Source organism: Mustelus asterias, chromosome 23, assembly GCF_964213995.1.
Source record: "Mustelus asterias chromosome 23, sMusAst1.hap1.1, whole genome shotgun sequence".
In the NCBI taxonomy this organism is placed as follows: domain Eukaryota; kingdom Metazoa; phylum Chordata; class Chondrichthyes; order Carcharhiniformes; family Triakidae; genus Mustelus; species Mustelus asterias.
Window position 1 is genome coordinate 66,869,232 of NC_135823.1, and position 27,505 is coordinate 66,896,736.

The 27,505-nt window shown below is 44.7% G+C and overlaps 1 protein-coding gene across 15 annotated transcripts in view; it reads right to left on the reverse strand.

Moving 5' to 3' along the window:
• Window positions 1-27,505, reverse strand: part of mrtfba (myocardin related transcription factor Ba) — a 297,785-nt gene that overhangs the window by 103,781 nt on the left and 166,499 nt on the right. Inside the window, exon 1 of one of the 15 annotated variants that reach the window (XM_078240873.1) lies at window positions 15,356-15,603. The exons of the other annotated variants lie outside the window; for them this stretch is intronic. Within the exon in view, the coding sequence (XP_078096999.1) occupies window positions 15,356-15,410 (55 nt within the window). The 5' untranslated portion in view covers window positions 15,411-15,603. Of the gene's footprint in view, window positions 1-15,355; window positions 15,604-27,505 lie in introns of those variants that run through there. 15 annotated transcript variants of the gene reach the window in all.

Below are 27,505 nucleotides of genomic sequence, written 5' to 3' on the forward strand. Positions count from 1 at the left end.
GCTCCATTATTTGCTTAGACAACCCAAAATCAACGTGGTGTCACTGCTGGTGGCATTTCATCAGCTCACAGCAATCCTAGACAAATAAAAACCACGCAGGCTCTTCACTGCCCAAACTAAATCACTGCAAATATTACATTGAGGGACAATAAAAAGTGGAAATGATGTCTCAATCTGATAAATTAGTTTATATAAATTGTAATGACTTTAATACTAATTTTCTGGGCTGTCAATCACTTTAAAATTGTGCTCGACGATTGTGCAGCCTCGTCCCAGGCTTGAGATGATTGGTCTCCAACAACCTCAATAACAATCTTTTACGTCAAAGGTCACTCTAGCCAATGGAAAATTTTCCGCAATCTCCATTAATTTCAGTTTTATCGGGACTCCTTGGTGCAGCCTTGATATCAAGAGCAGTCACGCTCCCCTCACCCTCTGCATTCAAGTTGTGTGTCTATCTTTGGAGCCAAATGTTTCTGGTAAAAGCCCAAATTGACCAATGAGCCACTTACTCGTTGCTGAGTGCCATTTGTTAACACTGCTGACGACTCGTCAAAAATAACTCCAAGCACCATGCTTTTGATGAATGAGAATGCATGATAAATGATTGGATTGGACTTTTTGTTTGTAGAAAGGACATACACCTGGACAACTTCCACGTTGCTCAGTAGATGCCAAATGACTGCCTATGTTGGAACTGCTTAAGCTAGGGCATGCAGTTAGTTCTCAAGCACTCACACAAAAACAGAAAATGCTGGAAAATCTCAGCAGGTCTGACAGCATCTGTGGAGAAAATACAGCCACCGTTTTGAGTCTGGATGACCCCTTGTCAGGGCCCATCAGGGTTTTGAGTGCGGCCCATAGGTACGTTAGTGACAGTTACCAACACAGAGTGTTGCCACATTCCACTGGTAGTATTTTCCACATAGTATTTTCCTACCAGTATGACTAAAGTGAAAAGCATGTAAAGCAAGGGCATGTGAATGAGGTGTGTACTGATTGCATACAACATCCAGCGCTGTGTGCTCCCTCTGAGTCCAAAGTGTAAATATTTCTTTTGTTTTTACAGATTGAAGTTAATGACAGTTCTATTAATATACAGATGAATGATTAAGCATTTTATACAACTTTTACGAAATATTTAGCATGTATGAAACATTATTAAATCATATTTACAAATCGTGGTGAGTGAACATGTCCGGTTTCAACATTGTGGTCCACCGAGATATAGAAGGACACTCATTGCGGCCCATCCACCTGCCTAGGTTGCCCCTCACTGCCTTGAAACATTAAAGAAAGTTTGGCCAGGTGGGTTAGTGAAAGAGAGGGACACAGCAGAGACAGAATAAAGGAACGATTAGTGGGGTGAAAAATCGTATGAGGACTTGGGACTAGATGCTCCTCACTCCAAACAGGACTCAACAGCCAAAGTCGAAATTAGGGCAAGAGGATTCGGCAAAGCTTCCATCCACCCCTTAATCTTTCTTTGATACAGAGGTGGTGCCAGAGAATTGCAAATGTTGCATCGTTATTCAAGAAAGGATGTTGCTAGGAAAACAAAGATAGTTTTAAGGGATTTATATTTATATTGGTAAACAAGGTGGCACAGTGGTTAGCACTGCTGCCTCACAGCGCCAGGGACCCAGGTTCGATTCCCGGCTTGGGTCACTGTCTGTGTGGAGTCTGCACGTTCTCCCCGTGTCTGCATGGGTTTCCTCCAGGTGCTCCGGTTTTCTCCCACATTCTGAAAGACGTGCTGGTTAGGTGCATTGGCTCGAACAGGCACCAGAGTGTGGCGACTAGGGGAATTTCACAGTAACTTCATTGTAGTGTTAATGTAAGCCTTACTTGCGACTAATAAATAAACTTTAAACTTTAGAAGTAAGGTACAGTTTGAAGTGCATTCAATTTAATGTTTCTGTGGAAGGAAGTGTAAAAGCTACAGTTAGATTCATGCTGGACAAAGATGTGTGTGTGGGGGTTGGTTAAGTACCAACTGTGTTTCTATTGTGTTCAGAGAGGGCTATGGTGCAAAGAGTAAATAAGCCAGCAGAAGTATTTGAGTATTGCTTAGCAACTGGAAGCCCTTTTAAGATAGAGAAGCTCTTCAGCTTTAGTTTTATCTGGATATATTGCAGTTGCAGAAAGACATCAGGGAGCAAACATATTTCAGCTCTGCCAGAAGAAAGACTGTAAGAAGTCTCACAACACCAAGTTAAAGTCCAACAGGTTTATTTGGTAGCAAATACCATAAGCTTTCGGAGCGTTGCCCCTTCATCAGGTGAGTGGGAGTTCTGTTCACAAACAGGGCATATAAAGACACAAACTCAATTTACAAGATAATGGTTGGAATGCGAGTCTTTACAGGTAATCAAGTCTTAAAGGTACAGACAATGTGAGTGGAGAGAGGGTTAAGCACAGGTTAAAGAGATGTGTATTGTCTCCAGCCAGGACACTTAATGAGATTTTGCAAGCCCAGGCAAGTCGTGGGGGTTACAGATAGTGTGACATGAACCCAAGATCCTGGCTGAGGCCGTCCTCATGTGTGCGGAACTTGGCTATCAGTCTCTGTTCAGCGACCCTGCGTTGTCGTGTGTCGTGAAGGCCGCCTTGGAGAACGCTTACCCGAGTAAGCGGCTAAGCCTCAACCGGGATCTTGGGTTCATGTCACACTATCTGTAACCCCCACGACTTGCCTGGGCTTGCAAAATCTCACTAACTGTCCTGGCTGGAGACAATACACATCTCTTTAACCTGTCCTTAACCCTCTCTCCACTCACATTGTCTGCACCTTTAGACTTGATTACCTGTAAAGAGTCGCATTCCAACCATTATTTTGTAAATTGAGTTTGTCTTTATATGCGCTGCTTGTGAACTGAAATCCCACTCACCTGATGAAGGGGCAGCGCTCCGAAAGCTAGTGGCTTGTGCTACCAAATAAACCTGTTGGACTTTAACTTGGTGTTGTGAGACTTCTTACTGTGTTTACCCCAGTCCAACGCCGGCATCTCCACATCAGAAGAAAGACTGGACAGGATGGGAGCTGCAAAGAGGCAGGCTTCCTTAAGAACCAGTTACTGTCCGGATAACTGGGTAATTGGGGCAGAAAGAATGACTAAAGATGACTGAAGTTAAGAGAACAGAGACCAAGATGTTGTTCAAAACAATTCAAGGAAAAGTTACCAAATTGTTCTGAGTTAAAAAGACAATTGGGGTAACCAGATTTAAAGTGGGAAAGCAAACTTCAGAGGTAAATCAAAAGTTTGATGCCATTTTAATAGTCTTGGAATCGAGAGTTAAAGCAAGTGTCAATACTTACACAGCAGTCAAGATGAAGAAATCCTAAAAAGGGTGATGTACATTGGATCCAGGTTTTACATCATCAAGTGGAATGGAAGCTTTGTTTAAAAGAGCCATTTGGAAAACCTGGACTGGACTTTAGAATGCAATCCGCTATTGGAAAGTATGATTGTGAAAGAAGATTTTAAAATGGGATTTGGGAGTTGAGTTTGGAACCTCTCATATGACAATCATCTGGGGAATTCCGAGGAGAAATCCACAGACACTAACCTGGGTTCAGAGCAGAGCGTGTCTATTTGACTACAGCCAATGTGTATGTTTAAAAGGGATTTGTGTTACTGAGACCATCGTAGCTTAAAATGTAACTTGTAATCTATGCTAATCTTAAAATCTGTGTGTATTTGTTAAACTAAGGGGGAGTAGATGAGTATTGTATAGCAATCCAATTTTTCATGTTTGACAAGTTTTTTTCTTGTTGTTACAATTAATTAGCAGTCCTATGATTCTGTTCCTCCGCGTTTTATAAAGAAAAAATAAAAGTTATGGTCCTTGAGCCAGGGTTCCATTCTGGGATCTTCCTGTCCAGTTATATCAACAGGGAATGTAACAGTGTAATGATAAGTCCAACAACTACAGCACAGTCAGTTTAACTTTGGTGGTGGGAAAGTTTTTAGAAATGATTGTCTAGGACAAAAGTAACAGTCACTTGGATTTATATGTGAATTAGAGTCATAGAGGGTTACAGCATGGAAACAGGCCTTTTGGCCCAACTTGTCCATGCCACCTAGTTTTTACCACTAAGCTAGTCCCAATTGCCCATATCCCTCTATATCCATTTACCCATGTAACTGTCTAAATGCTTTTTAAAAGACAAAATTGTGCCCACCTCTATTACTACCTCTGGCAGCTCATTCCAGACACTCACCACCCTCAGTGAAAAAGTTTGCCCCTCTGGACCCTTTTGTATCCCCTCTCACCTTAAACCTATGCCCTCTAATTGTAGACTCCCCTACCTTTGGAAAAAGATGTTGACTATCTACCTTATCTATGCCCCTCATTATTTTATAGACCTCTATAAGATCATCCCTAAGCCTCCTACGCTCCAGGGAAAATAGCCCCGGTTTATCCGGCCTCTCTTTATAACTCAAACCATCAAGTCCTGGTGGCAAACTAGTAAATTAATGAAATCTATCACGGATTTTTTGGAAGTAAATTGTGTTTAATTAATCTGATTGAATATTTCGATGAAATAACATGGGTCAACACGGTTAATGAGGGCTCTTGATAAAGTGACACATAACAGAAAATATTGGAATTAAAGGGACACTAACAGCATGGATACAAAGGTAGCTGAGTGACAGAAAACAGCAAGTGGTTGTGTTTCAGACTGAAGAAAGATATATAAGTAAGGGTTGAGAAGCTTTTACAGACAGCTAGTATGGGCACGACAGGTCGAATAGCCTTCTACTATGTTACATTTTGATTTTTAAATAATTTATTGATGGGATGTGGACATCGCTTTTCAGGCCATCATTTATTGCCCATCCCCAACTGTCCTTCAGGTGGGTGGTGGTGAGCTGCCTTCTTGAACCGCAGTAGGTACACCCACAGTGCTGTTAGGGATGGCTTCATGGCACAGTGGTTAGTGTGGGGCCCTGGGTAAGATACTCTTTTGGAGATAGTGCAGACTAGATGGGACGAATGGGCTCCCTCTGTGCTATAGGGATTCTATGGTTCTCCTTCTATTGTTTTCGGGACTGGCTTGATAGACCACTTCAGAGGTAATTTAGGAGTCAACCACTTTGCTGTGGGCCAGGAGTCACATGTAGGCCAGACCAGGTCGAGGACAGTGGATTTCCTTCCCTAAAGGACATTAGTGAATCAAATTGGGTTCTGCGGCAATCGACAATGGTTTCATCGTCAAAATTACATTTTAAATTCCAGATTGTAAAGAAAATTATTTCAAATTCCACCACCTGCCATGATGGGGTTCGAACCCGGGTCCCCAGAGCATTACCCTGGGTCTCTGGATCACTATTTAAAATGCCTGTGTTTAATACAAAGAGGCAGGGCTGGGTGAAATATACAGCTTCCATGCCCTTGGCCCGCAATGATCTCGATGCTGAAAAGTAACCAACCATCCAGCTCTTGTGAGATCAGAAAGAAGACCCACCATAATGTTCAGCCCAGCGCCACAGATAAGAATCAGGAATAGAAATTCCTTCCAAGATACTTTCCTCTTGCTTGGCCAAGGGGACCCGGTACCATAGCTGGCCAGGTAAGTCTAGACCAGGGACCAAACTTGGGGGTGATCTTATGCTCCAACTATGAGACTATGTGCTACACTTTGTGTGAAGGCCTAATGGTATTATCGCTAGACTATTAATCCAGAAACTCAGCTAATGTTCTGGGGGCCCAAGTTCGAATCCCGCCACGGCAGATGGTGGAATTTGAATTCAATAAAAAATATCTGGAATTAAGAATCTACTGATGACCATGAAACCATTGTTAATTGTCGAAAAACCCATCGACTTCACTAATGTCCTTTTGGGAAAGAAATCTGTTGTCCTTACCTGGTCTGGCCTACATGCGACTCCAGAGTCACAGCAACGTGGTTGACTCTCAACTGCCTTCGGGCAACTAGGGATGGGGAATAAATGCTGGCCAGCCAGCGACGCCCATGTCCTACGAATGAATTAAAAAAAACCTAGTGGTATTTTGTTCACTTATTCTCACATTTTCAGCCCTTCGCTTGTACTTTCTTGCAATTCTGTCTATTTTCAGCCATTCAGACTCCTGTGGAAAAGTGAATTTTGCAGATTTCCACAGCTTACTCACTGTGAAATGAACTATTAAACCAGGCAACATTATGGGTGACGTCAGCTTTTAATAGACCCACAACAGACTTGTGCAAAAATAAAACCATATTGAGAAAATATATCGCGTCATCACCTTTTGTTCTCCCAGGAACTTGCCATGTTTAGGCCAGCAATCGTTATAATTTGGCACTTAATAGGTCACTTCCTGACATTCAACGGTCGCAGGGCTGGGGCAAGAAGATCATACGAATATATCGATGGCAAGAATTCAGAAATAATTTCCATCAATATGAGTCGCAAAGGTGTTCACTGCATCAAACTACCAGCCAGGCCTTTCACAATCCTGTTCGGGTTTCACAATCAACGAAAATCAGCAATGTATTCCACTACAAAGGCTCTGTCAGCACTCTGGCAGCCCCTCAACAAAATTACTTACTCTCAGTGCAGAAGTATATATTTTTAAACTCACTTGTACTACTTCTGCTTGGACTATATCATAATGGTATCTCAAAATTAGATATTTTGTTCCCACAAAATCAAGATGCAATGCACCTTATAGATAGTGCGTACTACCTATAGATAGTGTGTACTACCTATAGATAGTGTGTACTACCTATAGATAGTGTGTACTACCTACAAGATGCACTGCAGCAATTCACCAAAGATTCTTAGACAGCACCTTCCAAATCCATGACCACTTCCATCTAGAAGGACAAGGGCAGCAGATAAATGGGAACACCACCACCTGCAAGTTCCCCTCCAAGTCACTCTCCATCCTGACTTGGAAATATATCGCCGTTCCTTCACAGTTGCTGGGTCAAAATCCTGGAATTCCCTCCCTAACGGCACTGTGGGTCAACTCACAGAACATGGACTGCAGCGATTCAAGAAGGCAGCTCACCACCACCTTCTCAAGGACAACTTGGGATGAGCAATAAATGCTGGCCAGCCAGCGACGCCCCAGTGTCCCATGAATGAATTTTAAAAAAGAAATCTGAAGAAACAATCATTTCAAAAAAGGTGGAATATGAAGAGCTTGTCCCATGTGCACAATACCGATTTCCCTACAAAGAAGCCAGCATCATAACTCAAGAAGTCCATTACAAAAACAACAGCCCCAACTGACACACTTAACAATACCAACAGTACTCTTTACAGATTTACAATTGCCACAGATAGGAGTTTATTTTGCAGCTGTAGAATGATTTATGGTGTGATTTCATAAAACATGAAAACTTCAATAATTGCAACACAGGTTTCGTTGATATGAATTTGTAATAATGAGAGATTGTAAGCTGATAACCACTGGGGTGGAGGTAGGGGGCACGAATGTGTGTCGGGAAGTTTATTTGAAGGGAAATGTTAAAAGGAGGACAGAATGCCAGTGAAATCAAAGGAGTGGAAGGTGATGGGTAATATAGAGGGTAAGGGGTTGCATTGCTGAATCCCCCACTATCAACATGCTGGAGGTTATCATTGAACAAAGAACAAAGAAAATTACAGCACAGGAACAGGCCCTTCAGCCCTCCAAGCCTGCACCGACCATGCTGCCCAACTGAACTAAAATCCCTTCCGGGGACCATATTCCTCTATTCCCATCCTATTCATGTATTCGTCAAGACACCCCTTAAAAGTCACTATCATTTCTGCTTCTACCACCTCCTCTGGCAGCGAGTTCCAGGCACCTACCACCCTCTGTATAAAAATCTTGCCTCGTACATCTCCTGTAAACTTTGCCCCTCGCACCTTAAACTTATGCCCCCGAGTAATTGAGTCTTCCACCCTGGGAAAAAGTTTCTGACTACCACTCTGTCCATGCCCCTCATAATCTTGTAGACTTTTATTAGGTCGCCCCTCAACCTCCGTTGTTCCAGTGAGAACAAACCAAGTTTCTCCAACCTGACCAGAAAACAAACTGGACTAGCCATATAAATATTGTGGCTACAAGAGCAGGTCAGAGGCTAGGAGTCCTGCAGTAACTCACCTCCAGACTCCCCAAAGCCTCTTTCTACAAGGTACAAGTTAGGAGTGTGATGTACTCTCCACTCGCCTGGATGGGTGCAACTCCAACAACACTCTAGAAGCTCGACACCATCCAGGACAAAGCAGCCCACTTGATTGTCACCCCATCTACAAACATTCACTCCCTTCACCACTGATGCACAGAGGCAGCCATGTGTACCATCTACAAGATACACTGCAGGAACTCATTAAGGCTCCTTAGGCTGCACCTTCAAAACCCATGACCACTGCCATCTCGAAGAACAAAAGCAGCGGATAAATGGGAATACTACCACCGGGAGGTCTGCCTCCAAGCCACTCACCATGCTGACTTAGAAATATATCGACCGTTCCTTCACTGTCGCTGAGTCAAAATCCTGGAACTCCTCCCTAACAGCCCTGAGGGTGCACCTACACCACATAGATTGCAGTGATTCAAGAAGAAAGCTCAGACCGCCTTCATGATGGGCAATAAATGCTGGCCGAGCCAGCAGCACCCACATCCCATGAATGAATTTAAAAACACGAGTCGCTACCACAAGAGTTGGGAAGTGGTCAAGGTGTAATTTGGTGATAAAGGCCATTACAAAGGTGTGAGTGGTTAAAAAAGCCAGGCCGAAAGGCTGCAGTAGGCATCAAGATATTGCCACATTCATGCCAAATTTTTCCTGAAGCTATGATAGAAATGCAACCATCTTGATAAGGTCACGGATGAAAAGAACCTTGTTGGGAAACAAAGGTATATTCTGGAGGGCAAGATGGAGAAAGGCTGGCAGAGTTCAAGGGGGCATGGTGGGTATAATTGAACAGAAGTTGGCAGGATTATCCCCAATGTCCAGGATGGTTGATGGGACAAGGCAATGAATCAGTGGGGTTGCTATGTGTGAGAAGGCAGTGCCAGGTGACATTTTGAAAAGTAACAAGACAGACAGTTAGTTGTGGGCTTATCCAAGTGTGGAAATGCGACACGGTAGTCGCAAGACTGTGGCGGTGGATTGGGATAGTGAGCGGAGACCATAAATATTCAAGAGGGCAGAAATGAAAGGCAGGAAGGCAGGAAAGGGTTAGAACCTGGAACAGCAGCTAAACCGTGCACAGAAATGGACAGAGAATTCAGGTTGCACAGACAATGCAAAATTCAGGAAAGTCATGTCTTGGGTGGTAAACAGAGGAAATGGAGGAGACAATATGTGGGAGTCAAGCCACTTGCGCATTGTGAAGATGAGTCAGCGGTGACAGAATTTACTCAAGTACAGAATCGCCACGTTACATCCAGGTGTTGAGTAACTGAACATAGTAAAAGCATCATCAATATTATTCACGTAAGCCATATTGGGATAATCCTCCTTACTTTGCACTGGGATACTTTTGGGCAGATAGGATGGGGAAAATCATGAATTTGGGTTATATTAGTGCAAGTCAGCAGAATATTTTATCATTTCACATTTCATTTGGCTGTTCTTCTCCCAAGGTGGTGGTTTCAGCTGGAGAGAGATGTCTTCTCCCTGTGTAAAGTTAGCCAATGATTTTTGCCAATCTTTTCCAACAAGTAGTGACACTGCAACCTAGCCCAATTGTATGGCCACCTGACCATCACATGAAAACCTTTCCTTGGGGTTCACTGAATCCTGAAGAGCAGGAACCATGAATAATGTCTTTTTGGTTCCTTAGCTCAGGGACAAAGGGTACAATTTTAGTATCTATCCTACCCGAATACAGCCAACTCAGAACAAGTCTGAAAACTAATTGGAGGCATTCTCTTCTATGCAGCATAATAATGTGGCACTTGGTTTTGGCCTCGTCCTCTGGCCAGAGATTTAGGGACATTCTCTGCCTCTGTCGGCCCCAGAAACCACAACCAGATTTTGTGATCCGCAAGCAGCTGATTGGCTACTGTCATGGGTTCTCTCCATAGAAAGGAGGATGTCCCACCTCTAAGAGCTGCCAGCCAATTAAACGACTGTCAGCTCATCAGACCAGGAGTGGCTGCCAGGAGTGGCCACAGCCATAAGGAGGCCCAAGGTGCAGCTAAATGGCATTGCAGTTCACCAGTGCCACTCTGACAGGTCCCTTCAGTTAAGGGCCTCAGTTGGTCTAAGGGTGGACAAGCCATCTGCCACCTTCTCCACTGCTGGCAGCTTGCCAGTGGTGGTGGGACAGACACAGACACCTCCACCTGATTTCTCAACTTGCCTGCCTCCTAGTCTGCTTCCAGGGAGGGTGGGAATGTGTAAAATCCCAGACCCTGGATCAGGTAGGGCAGAACCAGCTCCCTTCACTCTGCCCTAGAATCAGAAGATGTTTATGGGAAATCTTTACCTCCAGGGCAGTTAGGGATGGGCAATAAATGCTGGCCATCCATATCCCATGAATGAAACATTAAAAAAGTCTACCTAGCTTATAGAACAATTGAAATGATGGCCCAAATCCTGTTGAATGTATCTCACAATTGGGCATGTACCATTAAAGAACAAACAAAATTACAGCAGAGGAACAGGCACTTCAGCCCTCCAAGCCTGCACCAACCATGTTGCCCGGCTGAACAAAGAAAGTTAAAATTAGTTTGAATTTGTCTTGCAACCTTCAACTCAAAGATGTCTTTCCCCTGTAAACTGTTGGAAGCCAGAAGTTGATAATCATATGACAGAGACAGTGGGGTAGCTGGACCTCACTGAACAAGACTAGCACTGTTTCTCCTTAACTGCTAACATTTAAGGATTTAAAAAAAACCTGAGGAACAGATAAGAAAAGTGAACAATTTGGAATAAAATAAGGTAGGGAAATGGAAACAAAACTTGGATTAAGTAAAGTTTATTTATTAGTCACAAGTAAAGTTTACATTAACATTGCAATGAAGTTACTGTGAAAATCCCCGGGTTGCCACACTCCGGCGCCTGTTCAGGTACACGGAGGGAGAATTTAGCATGGCCAATTCACCTAACCAGCACATCTTTCAGACTGTGGGAGGAAACCCATGCAGACACAGGGAGAATGTGCAAACTCCACACAGACAATGACCCAAGGCCGGAATTGAACCTGGGTCCCTGGTGCTGTGAGGCAGCAGCGCTAATCACCGTGCCACTATGCCGCCCGGGTCCCTGGCGCTGTGAGGCAGCAGCGCTAATCACTGTGCTGCCGTGCTCTCCGGGTCCCTGGCGCTGTGAGGCAGCAGCGCTAACCACTGTGCCACCGTGCCGCCTGGGTCCTTGGCGCTGTGAGGCAGCAGCGCTAATCACTGTGTCACCGTGCCACCCGGGTCCCTGGCGCTGTAAGGACGGTCACCTCAGCACCTCACTGTACCGCAAGCCCACGGATAACCTCACGATGCTCCACTTCTCCAGCTTCCACCCTAAACACGTTAAAGAAGCCATCCCCTACGGACAAGCCCTCCGTATACACAGGATCTGCTCGGATGAGGAGGATCGCAACAGACACCTCCAGACGCTGAAAGATGCCCTCATAAGAACAGGATATGGCGCTAGACTCATTGATCAACAGTTCCGACGCGCCACAGCGAAAAACCGCACCGACCTCCTCAGAAGACAAACACGGGACACAGTGGACAGAGTACCCTTCGTTGTCCAGTACTTCCCCGGAGCGGAGAAGCTACGGCATCTCCTCCGGAGCCTTCAACATGTCATTGATGAAGACGAACATCTCGCCAAGGCCATCCCCACACCCCCACTTCTTGCCTTCAAACAACCGCACAACCTCAAACAGACCATTGTCCGCAGCAAACTACCCAGCCTTCAGGAGAACAGTGACCAAGACACCACACAACCCTGCCACAGCAACCTCTGCAAGACGTGCCGGATCATCGACACAGATGCCATCATCTCACGTGAGAACACCATCCACCAGGTACACGGTACATACTCTTGCAACTCGGCCAACGTTGTCTACCTGATACGCTGCAAGAAAGGATGTCCCGAGGCATGGTACATTGGGGAAACTATGCAGACGCTGCGACAACGGATGAATGAACACCGCTCGACAATCACCAGGCAAGACTGTTCTCTTCCTGTTGGGGAGCACTTCAGCGGTCACGGGCATTCGGCCTCTGATATTCGGGTAAGCGTTCTCCAAGGCGGCCTTCGCGACACACGACAGCGCAGAGTCGCGGAGCAGAAACTGATAGCCAGGTTCCGCACACACAAGGACGGCCTCAACCGGGATATTGGGTTTATGTCACACTATTTCACATAAATATTTCTGCTTTTTTCCTCCTGAGTCTTTATCATGCGATCCTAGAATCAGAATTTATGTCACACTATTTGTAACTCCCACAGTTGCGTGGACCTGCAGAGTTTCACTGGCTGTCTTGTCTGGAGACAATACACATCTTTTTAGCCTGTCTTGATGCTCTCTCCACTCCCATTGTTTTGTTTCTTAAAGACTGGATTAGTTGTAAGTATTCGCATTCCAACCATTATTCATGTAAATTGAGTCTGTGTCTTATAAGTTCTGTTTGTGAACAGAATTCCCACTCACCTGAAGAAGGGGCTCAGAGCCTCGAAAGCTTGTGTGGCTTTTGCTACCAAATAAACCTGTTGGACTTTAACCTGGTGTTGTTAAACTTCTTGCTGTGAGGCAGCAGTGCTAGTCACTGTGCCACTGTGCCGCCTGGGTCCCTGGCGCTGTGAGGCAGCAGTGCTAATCACCGTGCCGCCCTATTTTAAGAGGATTAAGAGAGATAAAACAATTGAGGCAGAAAGGGAAAATAAAGAAAAATGTAAAAATATAAATTTTAAAGATTTTTAAATCTCCAAAGAAGAATTTACTGCATGCGGGAATGAGATGCAACAGTTTAAGCTGTTTCTGGGCCCCAAGAGGTTGTTTGGCAATGCATTAAGAATTTCCGTTGTTGTGGGTACTTGCGAAGTTAAGTACAAACTCTAAATTTCCATCGTGAGTTTAACTGACGGTGTGTGTTTTTAGTGCCTTTTGGATCCCAGATGTGAGTAGTGATCACACTTAAAGCTTAGAAAGATGAGAGCTCTTTCTGTTTAACATTTGCCTTGCTAGGAAGGGCCAGTTTGACTGGTTCTGTTACACATCACATGACTCCCTAGTGCATTCGTGAAATGTGATTCCCCAGATACACATAACAATTAGTTCCTAGTAAATTATAGAATCATAGAACCCTACAGTGCAGAAAGAGGCCATTCGGCCCATCGAGTCTGCACCGGCCATGATCCCACCCAGGCCCTACCCCCATATCCCTACATATTTTATCCATTAATCTCTCTAACCTACGCATCTCAGGAAACTAAGGGGCAATTTTATCATGGCCAATCAGCCTAACCCGCACATCTTTGGACTGTGGGAGGAAACCGGAGCACCCGGAGGATACCCACGCAGACACGAGGAGAATGTGCAAACTCCACACAGACAGTGACCCGAGCCGGGAATCGAACCCGGGTCCCTGGAGCTGTGAAGCAGCAGTGCTAACCACTGTGCTACCGTGCCACCCCAATTCCCAGCTCTTTACAAATATAACAATATATAACAACTGGCAAATAGTGCGCAAATCCAGGAAGTTCTTAAAACATCCAGTAGGTTGATGGTGAGCGGCTGTTCTTGTGGAGCAAATGATCGAGCAGCTTAAATCCTGTAACTCAGAGTATATCTTCTTTGCTCACGCTTGTTAGCCAATTCAGATATTAACAACACTGCAAACTCGTCGTTATTTGTCCAGCATGATTTACACCAATATTTTACTTTAAACACTAAAAGTTAAGACAAGAAAAAAAATTCTAAAACCAATCCAACTGGTATCAATCCACTCTGCATCTAACCAATGATTTTTTTCATACTGAACATGCTCAGAGAAAGCCAATTAGTTCAAAATACAGAGGTGGTTTTTAGTAGCACCCTAGGGAAAAGCTTGTTCCCAGTAATCCTGATGGATTTAGCAATCTTAAATGTTTGGTGAATGCTGTTACTATAGCCTAAATGTACAGCATTAACCTCTGACCTGCCCCCTCGTGACCTTGCTCATATCCCCTCAGGCGATATTGTCATCATAAATGTTTTCATTTGGTTCTGTGAACATTCCTGTCCTCTTACCCTGATTCTGCAGACTGGTATTCCATTAGGACTACACAAGTGTAACAGCAACAATTTCTCACACAAAAAAAAAGTTCTATAAACCGCACTAAAAGACAGTCTGACTAATGTTTCATTTTAAAACATCATAGAATGAGTGAGCAAGAATGCTTTGGGCAATTAAAAAAATCTTTATAAGTTACAATATAGGTACATAACAGCGATACAACAGCATAAACAAATCATTCTTGTATAAGACCCAAGTCGTTTTGTGCTTGACTGGTTTTAAGCTGTCCCAGATCACTTCAGTAACATTGATCTGTCTGTGGTCCATGAGTAATGTCTATAAATATCTTAACCGTTTGGGGTTAAGCAACCTAACTTTGGATTCTTCTGTTTAAATATAATTATCACTTGTTGTATTTTATCTGGACAGGCAATATCAACTCGTCACTGGAATGGTTTGCCCCGTTCATTGGGTACACTGCAACACATTTGCTACCTATACAATCTTTACAGTACAGAAGGAGGCCATTCAGCCCATTGAGCCTGCACCAACATGGGGAGAACGTGCAAACTCCACACAGTTACCCGAGGCTGGAATTGAATCTGGGTGCCTGGTGCTGTGAGGCAGCAGTGCTAACCTCTGTGCTACAATACCGCTCTATACTTCATATCAAGTAAACCTTAGAATCATAGAACAGTGTAGAAGGAGGCCATTCAGCCCAACAACAATCCCAGCCTATCCCTGTAGCCCCTGTTAATCACCCTGACACTAAGGGGCAATTTAGCATGGCTAATGCACCTAACCCGCACACCTTTGGACTGTGGGAGGAAACCGGAGCACCCGGAGGAAACCCACGCAGACACGGGGAGAACGTGCAGACTCCACACAGACAGTGACCCGAGGCTGGAATCGAACCTGGGTCCCTGGCGCCGTGAGGCAGCAGTGCTAACCACCGTGCCACCGCGCAATGAGGGGCTTTCACCACACCTTTTGATCACTATGATTCCAAGTTCTCTCCTCTCAAAACAACTGACAATCGGTCATACAACGTAGTTATCTGCTCAACACCTTCAGTCTAAAGTAAATCAACACAGCTAGCCACGGGAGCACAGCTTGGAATAAAAATCATTCTGAATTAAGAAAGTCATCCCGAAAGTCACAGAAAAGATAAAACATTCACCTGATTTGAATTTACTCGGTAACACAATGAAGCTATCTGGTTCCAGCAGAGCCATCTGCTACTGCTTGGAATCTCACGGAATCCCGATACTTTGCTTCTGATTTGTAAATTAGTTCCATTGAAGTACGTAGAAAATATGTCAGGCATTCCAGTTTGCACAGCAGAAGCCTGCAACAGTACTGCAGGAATCTGCTTTTGAGAGGCAGACCAAAGACCTGGCTGTCGTGAGAGTACCAATCAGATCAGCCCCGGTACAGAGAGCAGTCAGTGAGTCAGTTTCAGCCCCCTCAGGATTCCTGCCAGACACCAATTATCCACAGGAACTGCTGCCTTTATGCACAATCCTTGAAGGTCCCTGTGGTTTTGTGATTTCAACAGGAAGATTAAGCCATTTCTTTCCCACACGGGGCACATCACCTGGTAAGGCTGCTACAAGGATTGTCGGTTCTCATAGCCCCGTTTCACTCCAATCAGTTTCCTTGCCTCACAACGAGCTGAAGAGGCCATGTCAGACCCACTTGCAAACTGCTCCACAGTAACATTTCAAGATAACGCACTGACGGATTGATAACCACCAATGAAAACCTGGCGTGCTAATGTTACAAAAGAATCCATATGTTTTAAGGCCTGATCAATCTGGCTTCTATTATGCAATCAGCCCTGAATGCTAACTGCATTGAAATCTCATTTCTAAACCAAACGCTTTAAACTGAGATTGAGAAATACTGATACAGTACAAAACTGACCACTGCTTAGTCAGGGGAATTACATGTGGTTTCTGAGTGAAACGAGCTAGGCTGGACACAATCTTGACTTTCCAATAGAGACTTGCACAAGTACAACAGGAAACAAGGGAGGCACCACACCCAGAAACAAATTTTCTAAGAGACTTTTCACCAAAAATCAGTTTTTCTCAGTACAATACTCGCACATCATCTTTATACGTGCATTAAAAAGTTTAAAGTTTATTTATTAGCCACAAGTAAGCTTACATTCACACTGCAATGAAGTTACTGTGAAAATCCCCTAGGCGCCTGTTCGGGAGAATTTAGCATGGCCAATTCACCTAACCTGCACATATTTGGACTGAGAGGGGAAACCGGAGAACCCGGAGGAAACCCATGCAGACACGGGGAGAACGTGCAAACTCCACACAGACAGTGACCCAAGCTGGGAATCGAACCCGGGTCCCTGGAGCTGTGAGGCAGCAGTGCTGACCACTGTGCCACCCTATCCTGCTTACACTGAAAAGTGGGTTAATCAGCTCTGAAACAATTTCAGATTTTCTACCGCCTGCCGAGATAGCAATAATGACAGATGTCAGGGACAGGCTATTTGTCCAGTGCTCTGGTCAAGAAATGTAGATATAATGTGGGACGGTAGCACAATGCCTCAGTGGGTTAGCACTGCTGCCTCACAGCGCCAGGGACCCAGGCTCGATTCCCGGCTTGGATCACTGTCTGTGTGGAGTCTGCACGTTCTCCCGGTGTCTGCGTGGGTTTCCTCCGGGTGCTCCGGTTTCCTCCCACACTCCAAAGATGTGCGGGTTAGGTTGATTGGCCATGCTAAATTGCCCCTTAGTGTCAGGGGGATTAGCTAGGTAATTATGTGGGGTTATGGGGATAGGGCCTGGGTGGGATTGTGGTCGGTACAGACTCAATGGGCCGAATGACCTCCTCCTGCACTGTAGGGATTCTATGATGTTCTATGATGATGGAAAAAAGGACTTTTGAAAGCACTAGTCACGTAATTAAGAATAAAATATATGATTCAAAATTTATAGCACCTATCAAATATTTCAAACATTAAATTAAAACTACAAATGCTTAAAAGCTACAATTAAAGCAGGAAATATATTGTTCAGTCAACATCTGAATGAAAGAAAGGTTAAAATTTTAACTATAGACCCAAAACATTCCGAGGAAGATTGCACCAAAAAATATATTTTCTCCTTTCGGATTCTTTCGTAAATGAAATCATTCTGCATTTCTGCCATTTAATAATGAATAATATGGGAGAAGGTTAACTCTCGAGGGTGCAGTGCCTCTGGGAAAAACAACCAGCCCTGCCTACCGAAGTGAGCCACAGCAGCTTAAATTCACGTAATGCCTTTAAGGTTTAAAATGTCCAACAGCATTTTATTTCAAATATAATCTGGCACTGAAACATAAATTTAAAAATTAGGACTGGTGACAAAAAGCTTAATCAAGGAGTAGGTTTTAAGGGGCGACAGGTTTTAAGAGGCATTTCCAGAGCTTAGGGCCTATGTAGTTGAAGTAAGAAGTCTCACAACACCAGGCTAAAGTCCAACCGGTTTATCTGGAATCATGAGCTTCCGGAGCGCTGCTCCTTCCTCAGGTGAGCGGCACATTATATGTAGCTGAAGGCACACCCACCTGGAGGGAAGGAAATCGGGAATGTACAAGAGGCCAGAATTGGAGGAGCGCAAAAGGCTGTAGGTTACAGATTGATAATCCTCCAAAAGGTAACTTACATGCACTGAAAAGATAACTACATAGACATGAAACGTTTATCAATCAAGCATAAAATAATGATTTGTCTTGTCTGGGTAGGCAGCAACGTGCTGGGACAAGCACTGATTGCTCTTTCATCCCTCAAACAATCCCAGGCCTGCATTCAACAAACAAAGCTGCCATTTTACAGCTTGACTGGTTCTCATTTTGGAAGGTGACAACTGAGCGGAACTATTAAACTGAGCAGATGTTCGGTCATGAGCTGCAGACCTGTGGCATTGTCACGAGGCAAAACTTAACACGGTTAAAGACAACATGTCTTAGTAGACTTTAGCAACAAGCCGCATGCCAGAAAGCCTGAATTATGTATTTCTTTCTCAGCCAATATGATGCGATGGCTATGTCAGTTTATTGTTCTGCTGTGATATCAGTTAGTTACAGGTTTACACCTCTGTTTCAGTTGTAATTGGTCAGTTCAGGTTGATTATTTCCATTTTATCAATACTTGAGATATTTGCATCCTTTGTTTGAACAGAAGAATAGGGTTTATTGGAATTGAGAATACACTGAGTGCATTACCATATTTTGTCAGAAGTGTACCCCCTGCTTTATGATTGAAATGTATTTATGGCCATCCATTTCCAATTGTTTTGGCGCTGCAGGCCATTTTGCACTCACTGTGAGTGAATCTCTCTGGAAGTCACAGCCCACACAGTGTTATGTAGTCTCTCCCTCACCAAGTGCAATTTTAATATGCCAGAAAGAACAGGAAGACATTTTCATCTTCAGTGCACACTGGGAATTCAAAATATACCCTATTTAATGCTAACAGATTTTGCGTGATTGACTGCCACATTCAGGTAGAAGCAGGCATCTGATTCTGAGTACATTACACAAGGAACATGCTCCTAACTACACAAAGTTCTCACCTGCGCAGAGGTTCTCTGTCTAACTGTAAAGCAAGAAATCAAGAGGCAATTATGGGGGTGATTCTGCAACCTTGCTGTGCTGTTAGTAGATCGTGTCAGTCCTCGAGAATAGCATGTGGGCCTAAAAATCCGTCTTGCACCCAGCGCCAAATGGTCTGAGAGTCTCCCAACCTCTTCCTAATAGCATGAACTGGATCTTGCCCTACACTGATTAGCATATTTAAAGTAGCAAAGAACAAAGAACAATACAGCACAGGAACAGGCCCTTCGGCCCTCCAAGCCCGTGCCGCTCCCTGGTCCAAACTAGACCATTCTTTTGTATCCCTCCATTCCCACTCCATTCATGTGGCTATCTAGATAAGTCTTAAATGTTCCCAGTGTGTCCGCCTCCACCACCTTGCCCGGCAGCGCATTCCAGGCCCCCACCACCCTCTGTGTAAAATATGTCCTTCTGATATCTGTGTTAAACCTCCCCCCCTTCACCTTGAACCTATGACCCCTCGTGAACGTCACCACCGACCTGGGGAAAAGCTTCCCACCGTTCACCCTATCTATGCCTTTCATAATTTTATACGCCTCTATTAAGTCTCCCCTCATCCTCCGTCTTTCCAGGGAGAACAACCCCAGTTTACCCAATCTCTCCTCATAACTAAGCCCCTCCATACCAGGCAACATCCTGGTAAACCTCCTCTGTACTCTCTCCAAAGCCTCCACGTCCTTCTGGTAGTGTGGCGACCAGAACTGGACGCAGTATTCCAAATGCGGCCGAACCAACGTTCTATACATCTGCAACATCAGACCCCAACTTTTATACTCTACGCCCCGTCCTATAAAGGCAAGCATGCCATATGCCTTCTTCACCAGCATTTAGATATGCATAGCCCATTCAAATCCCAGTAAAGGGAATTCACCAGCCTTCGGACATAGTGCGATAATGATGAGAATCACTATTGGTCTCCACTAGAGGGGACCTGACGCAATGGCCACACAGAGGGGGGCTCGGGGCTCAGAGGTCACGGAAGTCCCTGGGTGGTCAAGGGCCATGGCCAGCTGGTGCCCAACTGGCACAGCGGCGGCACATGGCAATGGCCACTGGACAGCCCAGCTGTGAGTGTTGGGTGCCACCAGTGTGCCAGATGAGCCCCGACACAGTGTGCTGAGGCAGTGCAGAGGCGGATGGAGCCTGAGTGTGTGTGTGTGTGTGTGTGGCAGGGGGGGTGCCCCGATTCCGGCGAGCTGTGTTGGGGAGGGGGGGGGGGGAGAACATGCTGATGAGGGCGGTATGGGGGTCCCAATGCTCGTGGGGTGAGGGAGCAGTGCGCTCTGAGATTGGAACGCCCCAGCAAAACGGCACCCGATTTCTCTCTCTCCCCGCCCCCCCACCCAGTACTGGCGCGGTGCTCCCAACTCTCCAAAAAAGCAGAGTTGTGTAGAAGGTATGCGGTGCGGAGCGCGCCTGAGAGACTGACACAGAGCACTCGATTGTGATATTTTTTTGGGAGAATTCCACCCTACATCTACATAAAACACGGTCCATTCATTTAGGCAGCTTGAAACAGGGGCAGGAAATGTCATGCATTAGCAAGCATCAATGTCCATTTGGTTATTTAAAGAATACAGAATAAAAAGTACCACTACCAGTAGACCGAAATGTTATTGTACTGGATTTCATTTTAATATTGAACTCAGCTTCAAGCCATTTAATACGATGATTATTTTTGCTCTAATTGCTAGTTTTATAAATAGGAATGCAGATTACAAAGGTCAGCCTGTCTCGCCTCGACACCTCACCCATAGCATTTTTGAGAAGATACCACATTTGTGGGCATCTTATTCCCCGGATGATTCCCCCTGAATCACGCAGGCTGGAAAAGAAACCAGGTCATTGTATGAAAACAAGCAGCACTCAGAGCTGTCAACATTGCAGAAAGATTAGGCATGAGATTTATGAGCCAAAAATGTGAGGAAGATTGTAAACACTCTTAAAAATACAAAACTGTTTATTTTTCAGAGTAGGAGGTATTAAAAATGGGTTATTTTTAAAAGAACCAAAACAAATGAGTTCCAAGAACTCCAGCAATTGTGCTACAGATTTTCAGTTAATATGTCTCCTCATGTAAATTAAGACAAATCTTAATGCTGGTGGCAGGCCTGAAATTGCTATCCCTTGTTCTGGTGTTAAATTGCTATCATTGAGTTGTGGGGCCTGTAGTCAACGTCACAAGAACTGTAAAGCTGATCTCTTGAGCTTGCTAATTTATTTAAGCCAATCATCGCATCAAAAATAATTGTTCTAATTGTTTAAAAATAATTAAATCTTACAGAATCACACAGTGCAGAAGAAGCCCTTCGGCCCATTGAGTCCGCACCGACACATTAGAAACACCTGAACTCCCACCTCATCCCACCTGCCAGCACTTGGCCCATAGCCCTGAATGTTATGAGGTGCCAAGTGCTCATCCAGGTACTTTTTAAAAGGATGTGAGGCAACCCGCCTCCACCACCCTCCCAGGCAGCGCATTCCAGACCGTCACCACCCTTTGGGTAAAAATGTTTTTCCTCACAACCCCCCTAAACTTTCTGCCCCTCACCTTGAACCTGTATCCCCTCATGACTGACCCTTCAACTAAGGGGAACAGCTGCTCCTTATCCACTCTATTCATGTCTCTCATAATCTTGTACACCTCAACCAGGTTGCCCCTCAGCCTTCACTGCTCCAATGAAAACAACCCAAGCCTACACAACTTCTCTTCATAACTTAAATGTTCCATCCAGGCAGCATCCTGGTAAATCTCCTCTGCACCCCCTCCAGTGCAATCACATCCTTTTGACAATGTGGCGACCAGAATTGCACGCAGTACTCTAGTTGTGGCCTCACCAAAGTTCTATACAACTCCAACATGACCTCCCTGCTTTTGTAATCCATGCCTTGATTGATAAAGGCAGGTATCCCATATGCCTTTTTTACCACCCTTCTAACATGCCCTTCCGCTTTCAAAGATCTGTGGACAAATACGCCAAGGTCCATTTGTTCGACAGAACTTCCTGGTGTCCCACCATTCATTGAGTACTTTCTTGTCAAATTACTCCTTCCAAAGTATATCACCTCTCACTTTTCAGGGTTAAATTCCATCTGCCACTTATTTGCCCATTTGACTATTCCATCTATACCTTCTTGTAGCCCAAGACGCCTCACTGTTAACCACCCGGCCAATCTTTGTGTCATCCGCAAACTTACTAATCCTACCCTCCACATAATCATCATCATTTATATAAAATGACAAATAATAGGGGGCCCAGCACAGATCCTTGTGATACACAAGTGGACACTGGCTTCCAGTCACTAAAGTAGCCTTCTGTCATCATCCTCGGTCTCCTACAACTAAGCCAATTTTGAATCCACTTTATCAAATTGCCCTGTATCCCATGTGCATTTACCTTCTTTACAAGTCTCCCATTTGGGGCCTTGTCAAAAGCTTTGGTGAAGTCCATATAAACTACATCAACTGCACTACCCTCGTCTAAACACCTGGTCACCTCCTCAAAAAATTCAATCAAATTTGTTAGGCATGATCTCCCTCTGATGAAGCCTTGCTTATTATCCCTGATCAAGCTTTGCCTCTCCAAGTGGAGCTAGATGCTTTCCTTCAGAAGTTTCTCCAATAGTTTCTCTACCACTGACATGACACTCACTGGTCTGTAGTTCTGTGGTTTATCTCTACAACCACTTTTAAATAGCGGAACCACATTAGCTGTTCTCCAGTCCTCTGGCACCTCCCCATCATGACCTCCTCTGTGGCCAGACAGGAATTGAAAATTTGGGTCAGAGGCCCTGCAATCTCCTCCCTTGCCTCTCACAGCAGCCAGGGACACAATTCATCTGGACCTGGAGATTTAAAAATCGCTTTTCCTTCCTTCATTCAGAATTTGCGTTTGTGTATTTGATGAAAATATTAACAACACAGGTAGTGTTGGTTTTGAACAAAGTTTGAAGATAGATTGGCGGTTAGGTTTTACAGCACTTGTAGTTAGTTATTCAGTAATAGGATGCAGAAGTTGCTAACTTCCCCTCTGGAAAATTAGCAGGGAGGTCGAAATAAATTTCAAAGCTTATTTTATAACTGCAATCTATACTATTTCCACATTCCTACTTAAATACTCATAATGAAGGCTATAAATTTTACCAGATTTATTGCAACCAGGCCCGAGAGTGGACAGAGTTGTGGCATGGCAGAGGCTTTTCAGAATCCAAGGGTACAACAGTTCAGCCATAATGAAGAGGTAGGTTAAGGAGCAATGCGCAGCTGGTCCGAGTTGGAATAGAGGAGAATGTAGGTGGAGGCAAAGGACTGGGGAAGGTTACAGTTGTAGTGGTAGCATGGGTTAAGGCTATGAAATATTTAAGCTGAGATTGAGGACATTGAAATGAATGCACTGGAAGTTAGAATGGATAGGGACAATGAGTGAACAGGACTTGGTGCATGAGAGGATACGGCTTTCAATTTCCTGCTTTGAGATTAGCCAATTTGTTTACAACTTTGATGTCACATTTGATCCCGAGATGACCTTCTGACCTCATATCTTATGGGCAGCACAGTGGCACAATGGTTAGCACTGCTGCCTCATAGCTCCAGGGACCTGGGTTCGATTCCCAGCTTGGGTGACTATCTGTGTGGAGTTTGCACGTTCTCCCGTGTCTGCGTGAGTTTCCTCCGGGTTGCTCCAGTTTCCTCCCACACTCCAAAGATGTGCGGGTTAGGTGCATTGGCCATGCTAAATTGATCCTTCGTCTCCCGGGATGCGTAGGTAGAGGGGTTAGCGGGGTAAACATGTGAGGTTAAGGGGATAGGGCCCAGATGGGATTGTTGTTGGTGCAGACTCGATGGCCATATGGCCTCCTCCTGCACTGTAGGGATTCTATATCTAATAGCCATCAACAAGGCTGCCTGTTTCCACCTCTAACATTGCCTGACTTCACTCTGCTGCCGAAGCCCTCATCTATGCCTTCACTACCTCCAGACTCCACTATTCCAATGTGCGGCTGGCTGGTCTCCCACATTCTACCCTCTGCAAATGCGACGCCATCCAAAACTCTGCTGCCTATATCTTAATTCGCAACAAGTTCGATTCCCTTATCACCCTTGTACTCACTGACCTACACTCGCTCCTATTGCCCTTTTACACCAGCGCTGCTTGACCTACACTGGCTCCCAGTCAAGCAATGCTTTGATTTTAAAATTCGCCTCCTTGTTTTCAAATCCCTCCATGAATTTTGCCTTCCCCTATCTCTGTAATCTCCTCCAAATCCACAACCCCGAGATATCTGCACTCCTCTAATTCCGACCTCTTTTGCACCCCCAATTATAATTTCTCCACCATTGATGGCCATGCCTTTAAGCCCCAATATCTGTAATTTTCTCCCTACACCTCTTCACGTCACTTTTCCCTTTTAAGATACTGCTTAAAACTGGCCTCTCTGACCAAGTTTTTGGTCACCTGACCCAATTGCCACGATTTTGCGCCCATGTTTGCCATGAGCACAAACAGTGAATCAGGCGCAAAATCACGCTGCGAGATCTCGTTTTCCAACTTTCCCCATCCCTCTCCGCTTGATGTAACAACGGTTGCCCACACTGCCTCCTGGCACCCTGGCCCTGTTACCTGGCACTGGGGAGATCTACTGTAGGAGAGGAGCTCCCTTTATTGGTCAAGGGGTTCCACTTGTGCGTTTGGCGTGGGGATCCCCCATGTCCGTGGGATGGGGGTGGGGGGCATGTTCCTGGCTGTGCCGGCTTTTCCTGGCCCTGCCAGTGTGGCGGCCTGAGCCACTTGGCCAGCACTCTGCAGAGAATGGAAAATTCCGCCCAATATCTCGTTAGGTGGTTCAGTGTCAAATCATGTTCCATAGTGTCCCTGTGAAGCACCACAGGATAGCTTACCATGTCAAATGTGCTATTTCAATCCAAGTTATCATTGATTCTACATCGTTTTATGCATTATCTTTCTTTAGTGGCAAATACTGAGAAAATAGCCAGATGAAAATGACTCAGAGTCACTCAACCTGACAATATGAAGAAGATATTAAACTATCCAGCAGAATTGGTTTGATCACAGTGTCTCTGTGGTTAACCTCTGATCTTAATCCTCCTCATTTCCACCACCAAACTCAACTATCAAGCAAAAAACACCCAGAAAGGGCAAATAAATAATTATTAGAAAATAATGACAATTATTTGTATCCTTTTGATTTTTAAAGAAGGTACTAATGGAAAGACACTCTCTTAACTATGATAAAAGATACACAAGTGTACCAGATAATGAACTGCCAAAATAGATGAAGAGAGCACTGTGAGGAAATTAACATACATTTTTAAAGCTTAGTAATGAAGTACCACGGTCAATTAGTTGAACACAAGGGAAGTACATCTTTTCATTATTCTTACTTACAAGCTTTGTCACAATAAAAATACAATGCTACAGACCCGTGCCATGAACTACATTCTATCATAATCAATGATAGTTCTAGCAGAAGAGGAAAATAAAATGAAGCTAAGAGACTGGTGTAGTGTTGAGGGGAAGGTGTGAGATTGCTACAAGCTTGTAAGTGCTTTTATAGATTCAGTCATTGCCTTAAGCAGCCCGAGTACCTCATAACTATCTGAGGATGAACCAGACAGTTGATAACTTTGGTGCCATATTTAACCCCGAGATGAGCTTCTGACCACATATCTATGCTATCACTAAGACTGACTATTTCTATTGTGATATCATCTGATTCTGCTCCTGCCTTAGTTCATCTGCTGCTGATGACAAAGGGACGGCGAAGGGTATCTCTAGGCGTGAGTGCTACAATGCACTCCTGGTCAACCTCCCATGTTCTGCAACTGTCCCCCTCTCCACCCCACCCCACCCCCCCCCCCCCCCCCCCGCCCCCCCCCCCCCGCCCCCCCCCCCCCGCCCCCCAACAACCCAATCCCCCCCCTCTTTAAAACCGGGGGGGGGGGGGGTGGGGGGTCACTGCTGCCCGAAGTGTCCTAATTTGCACCAATTTAAAAATTCTCATCCTTGTTTTCAAATTCCTTCGTGGCCTTGCCCCTGCCTATGTCTTTAACTTCCTCCAGCTCCACAACCTTCTGAGATATCTTCTCTAATTTGGGTTGCTTGAACATTCCTGATTTTAATCATTCCACCATGAGTGGCTCTCCCTTCAGCTGCTAAAGCTGTAAATTCTGGAATTCTCTCCCTAAAACTCTCCAATCATTTCCCTTCTTTGAGACATACCTTAAAACCTTTCTCTCTGGCTATTTTGTGGTCATCTGCCCTAATATCTCCTGGCATGGTCCAGTGTCATATTTTCTTTTATAATGCCTCTGTGAAAGGCTTTGGGACATTTTATTATGCCATAGGTGTTCGATAAATACAAGGTGTTGTTTCCGAGTTGGTCCACATTGCCCCTTGTCCATTTGAAATAACATAACCGAGAGATATAACAAAGGCACTGGTTTCCAATCTAGGCCAGATACTCAGCCTGTCATCTACATATTTCTTCAATCTTCCCAACGGGAGACTGATGTCATAGAAGATATCATAGAATCCCTACAGTGCAGAAAGTGGACATTCAGCCCATCAGGTCTGCACCGACTCTTGACAAAAGATCTTACCAAAGCCCACCCCATCCCATAACCCAGCGCATTTACCCCGCCAATCCCCCTAACCTACACATCTTGGGACACTAAGGGGCAATTTAGCATGGCCAATCCACTTAACTTACACATCTTTGGACTATGGGAGGAAACCCACACAGACATGGGGAACACATGCAAACTCCACACTGACAACCACCCAAGGCTGGACTCAAACCCGGGTCCCTGATGCTGTGAGGCAGCAATGCTAACCAGCGTCGCACTGTGCAATCCTTCATATGGGGATGCTCGGTATGAGTCGTTAAGCTGGTTAATTTCACAATAAAATGAAGATACACTATTTCATTACACTGGGCCATTGGTTTTAAAGCTGATTTCCAATTCCCCTCTGTTGTTCCTCATGGGCCTTGGCTGCCTGGCTAACTCTCCAGCTTCACAGCCGTTCCTACTATAAAGACCTGACCGCAATGTCAACTTGTAGTCAAACTGGCTAATCCGTCGCCAAAGAGAATTCACTAGTCTAATTTGGCAAGGACTCCACACAGGCAATGCGTGCAAACAATCACTAGAATATTAAAAGCACCTTTCATTTTCTCCACGATACTGATAAGGATGTCCCATATGAAATCCAATGTATACTTGTCAATTTGAAACTCCTGGAAAACAAGTCTGCCTAATAGTATCATTTTTAACATATAATATACCAAGATTCCCTGTGCTGACATTGTCTGAGATCTTGGAAAGAGAGAGCAGGACAAGAAAAACAATTCTAAAAAGGAAGCAATGGGGCTTTCAAATGAAAGATTGCAAGCATTGAGTAACAGACTAAAAATCTAAAAGGTTTGATCGCTGGTCTATGACATTTCAGCCACAGTGCTCCTTGATACAATAACCAGTCTCAGTATCTCTTGGGTAATGCTGAATGGACATTGGTCTGAAACATTAGCTATTTTCTCTCTCCACAGTTCATAGAATCTACAGTGCAGAAGGAGGCCATTTGGCCCATTGAGCCTGCACCGATAACAATCCCACCCAGGTCCCATCTCCATAACACCACATATTTGCTCTCCTAATGCCCTTGACATAATGGGGCAATTTATCACG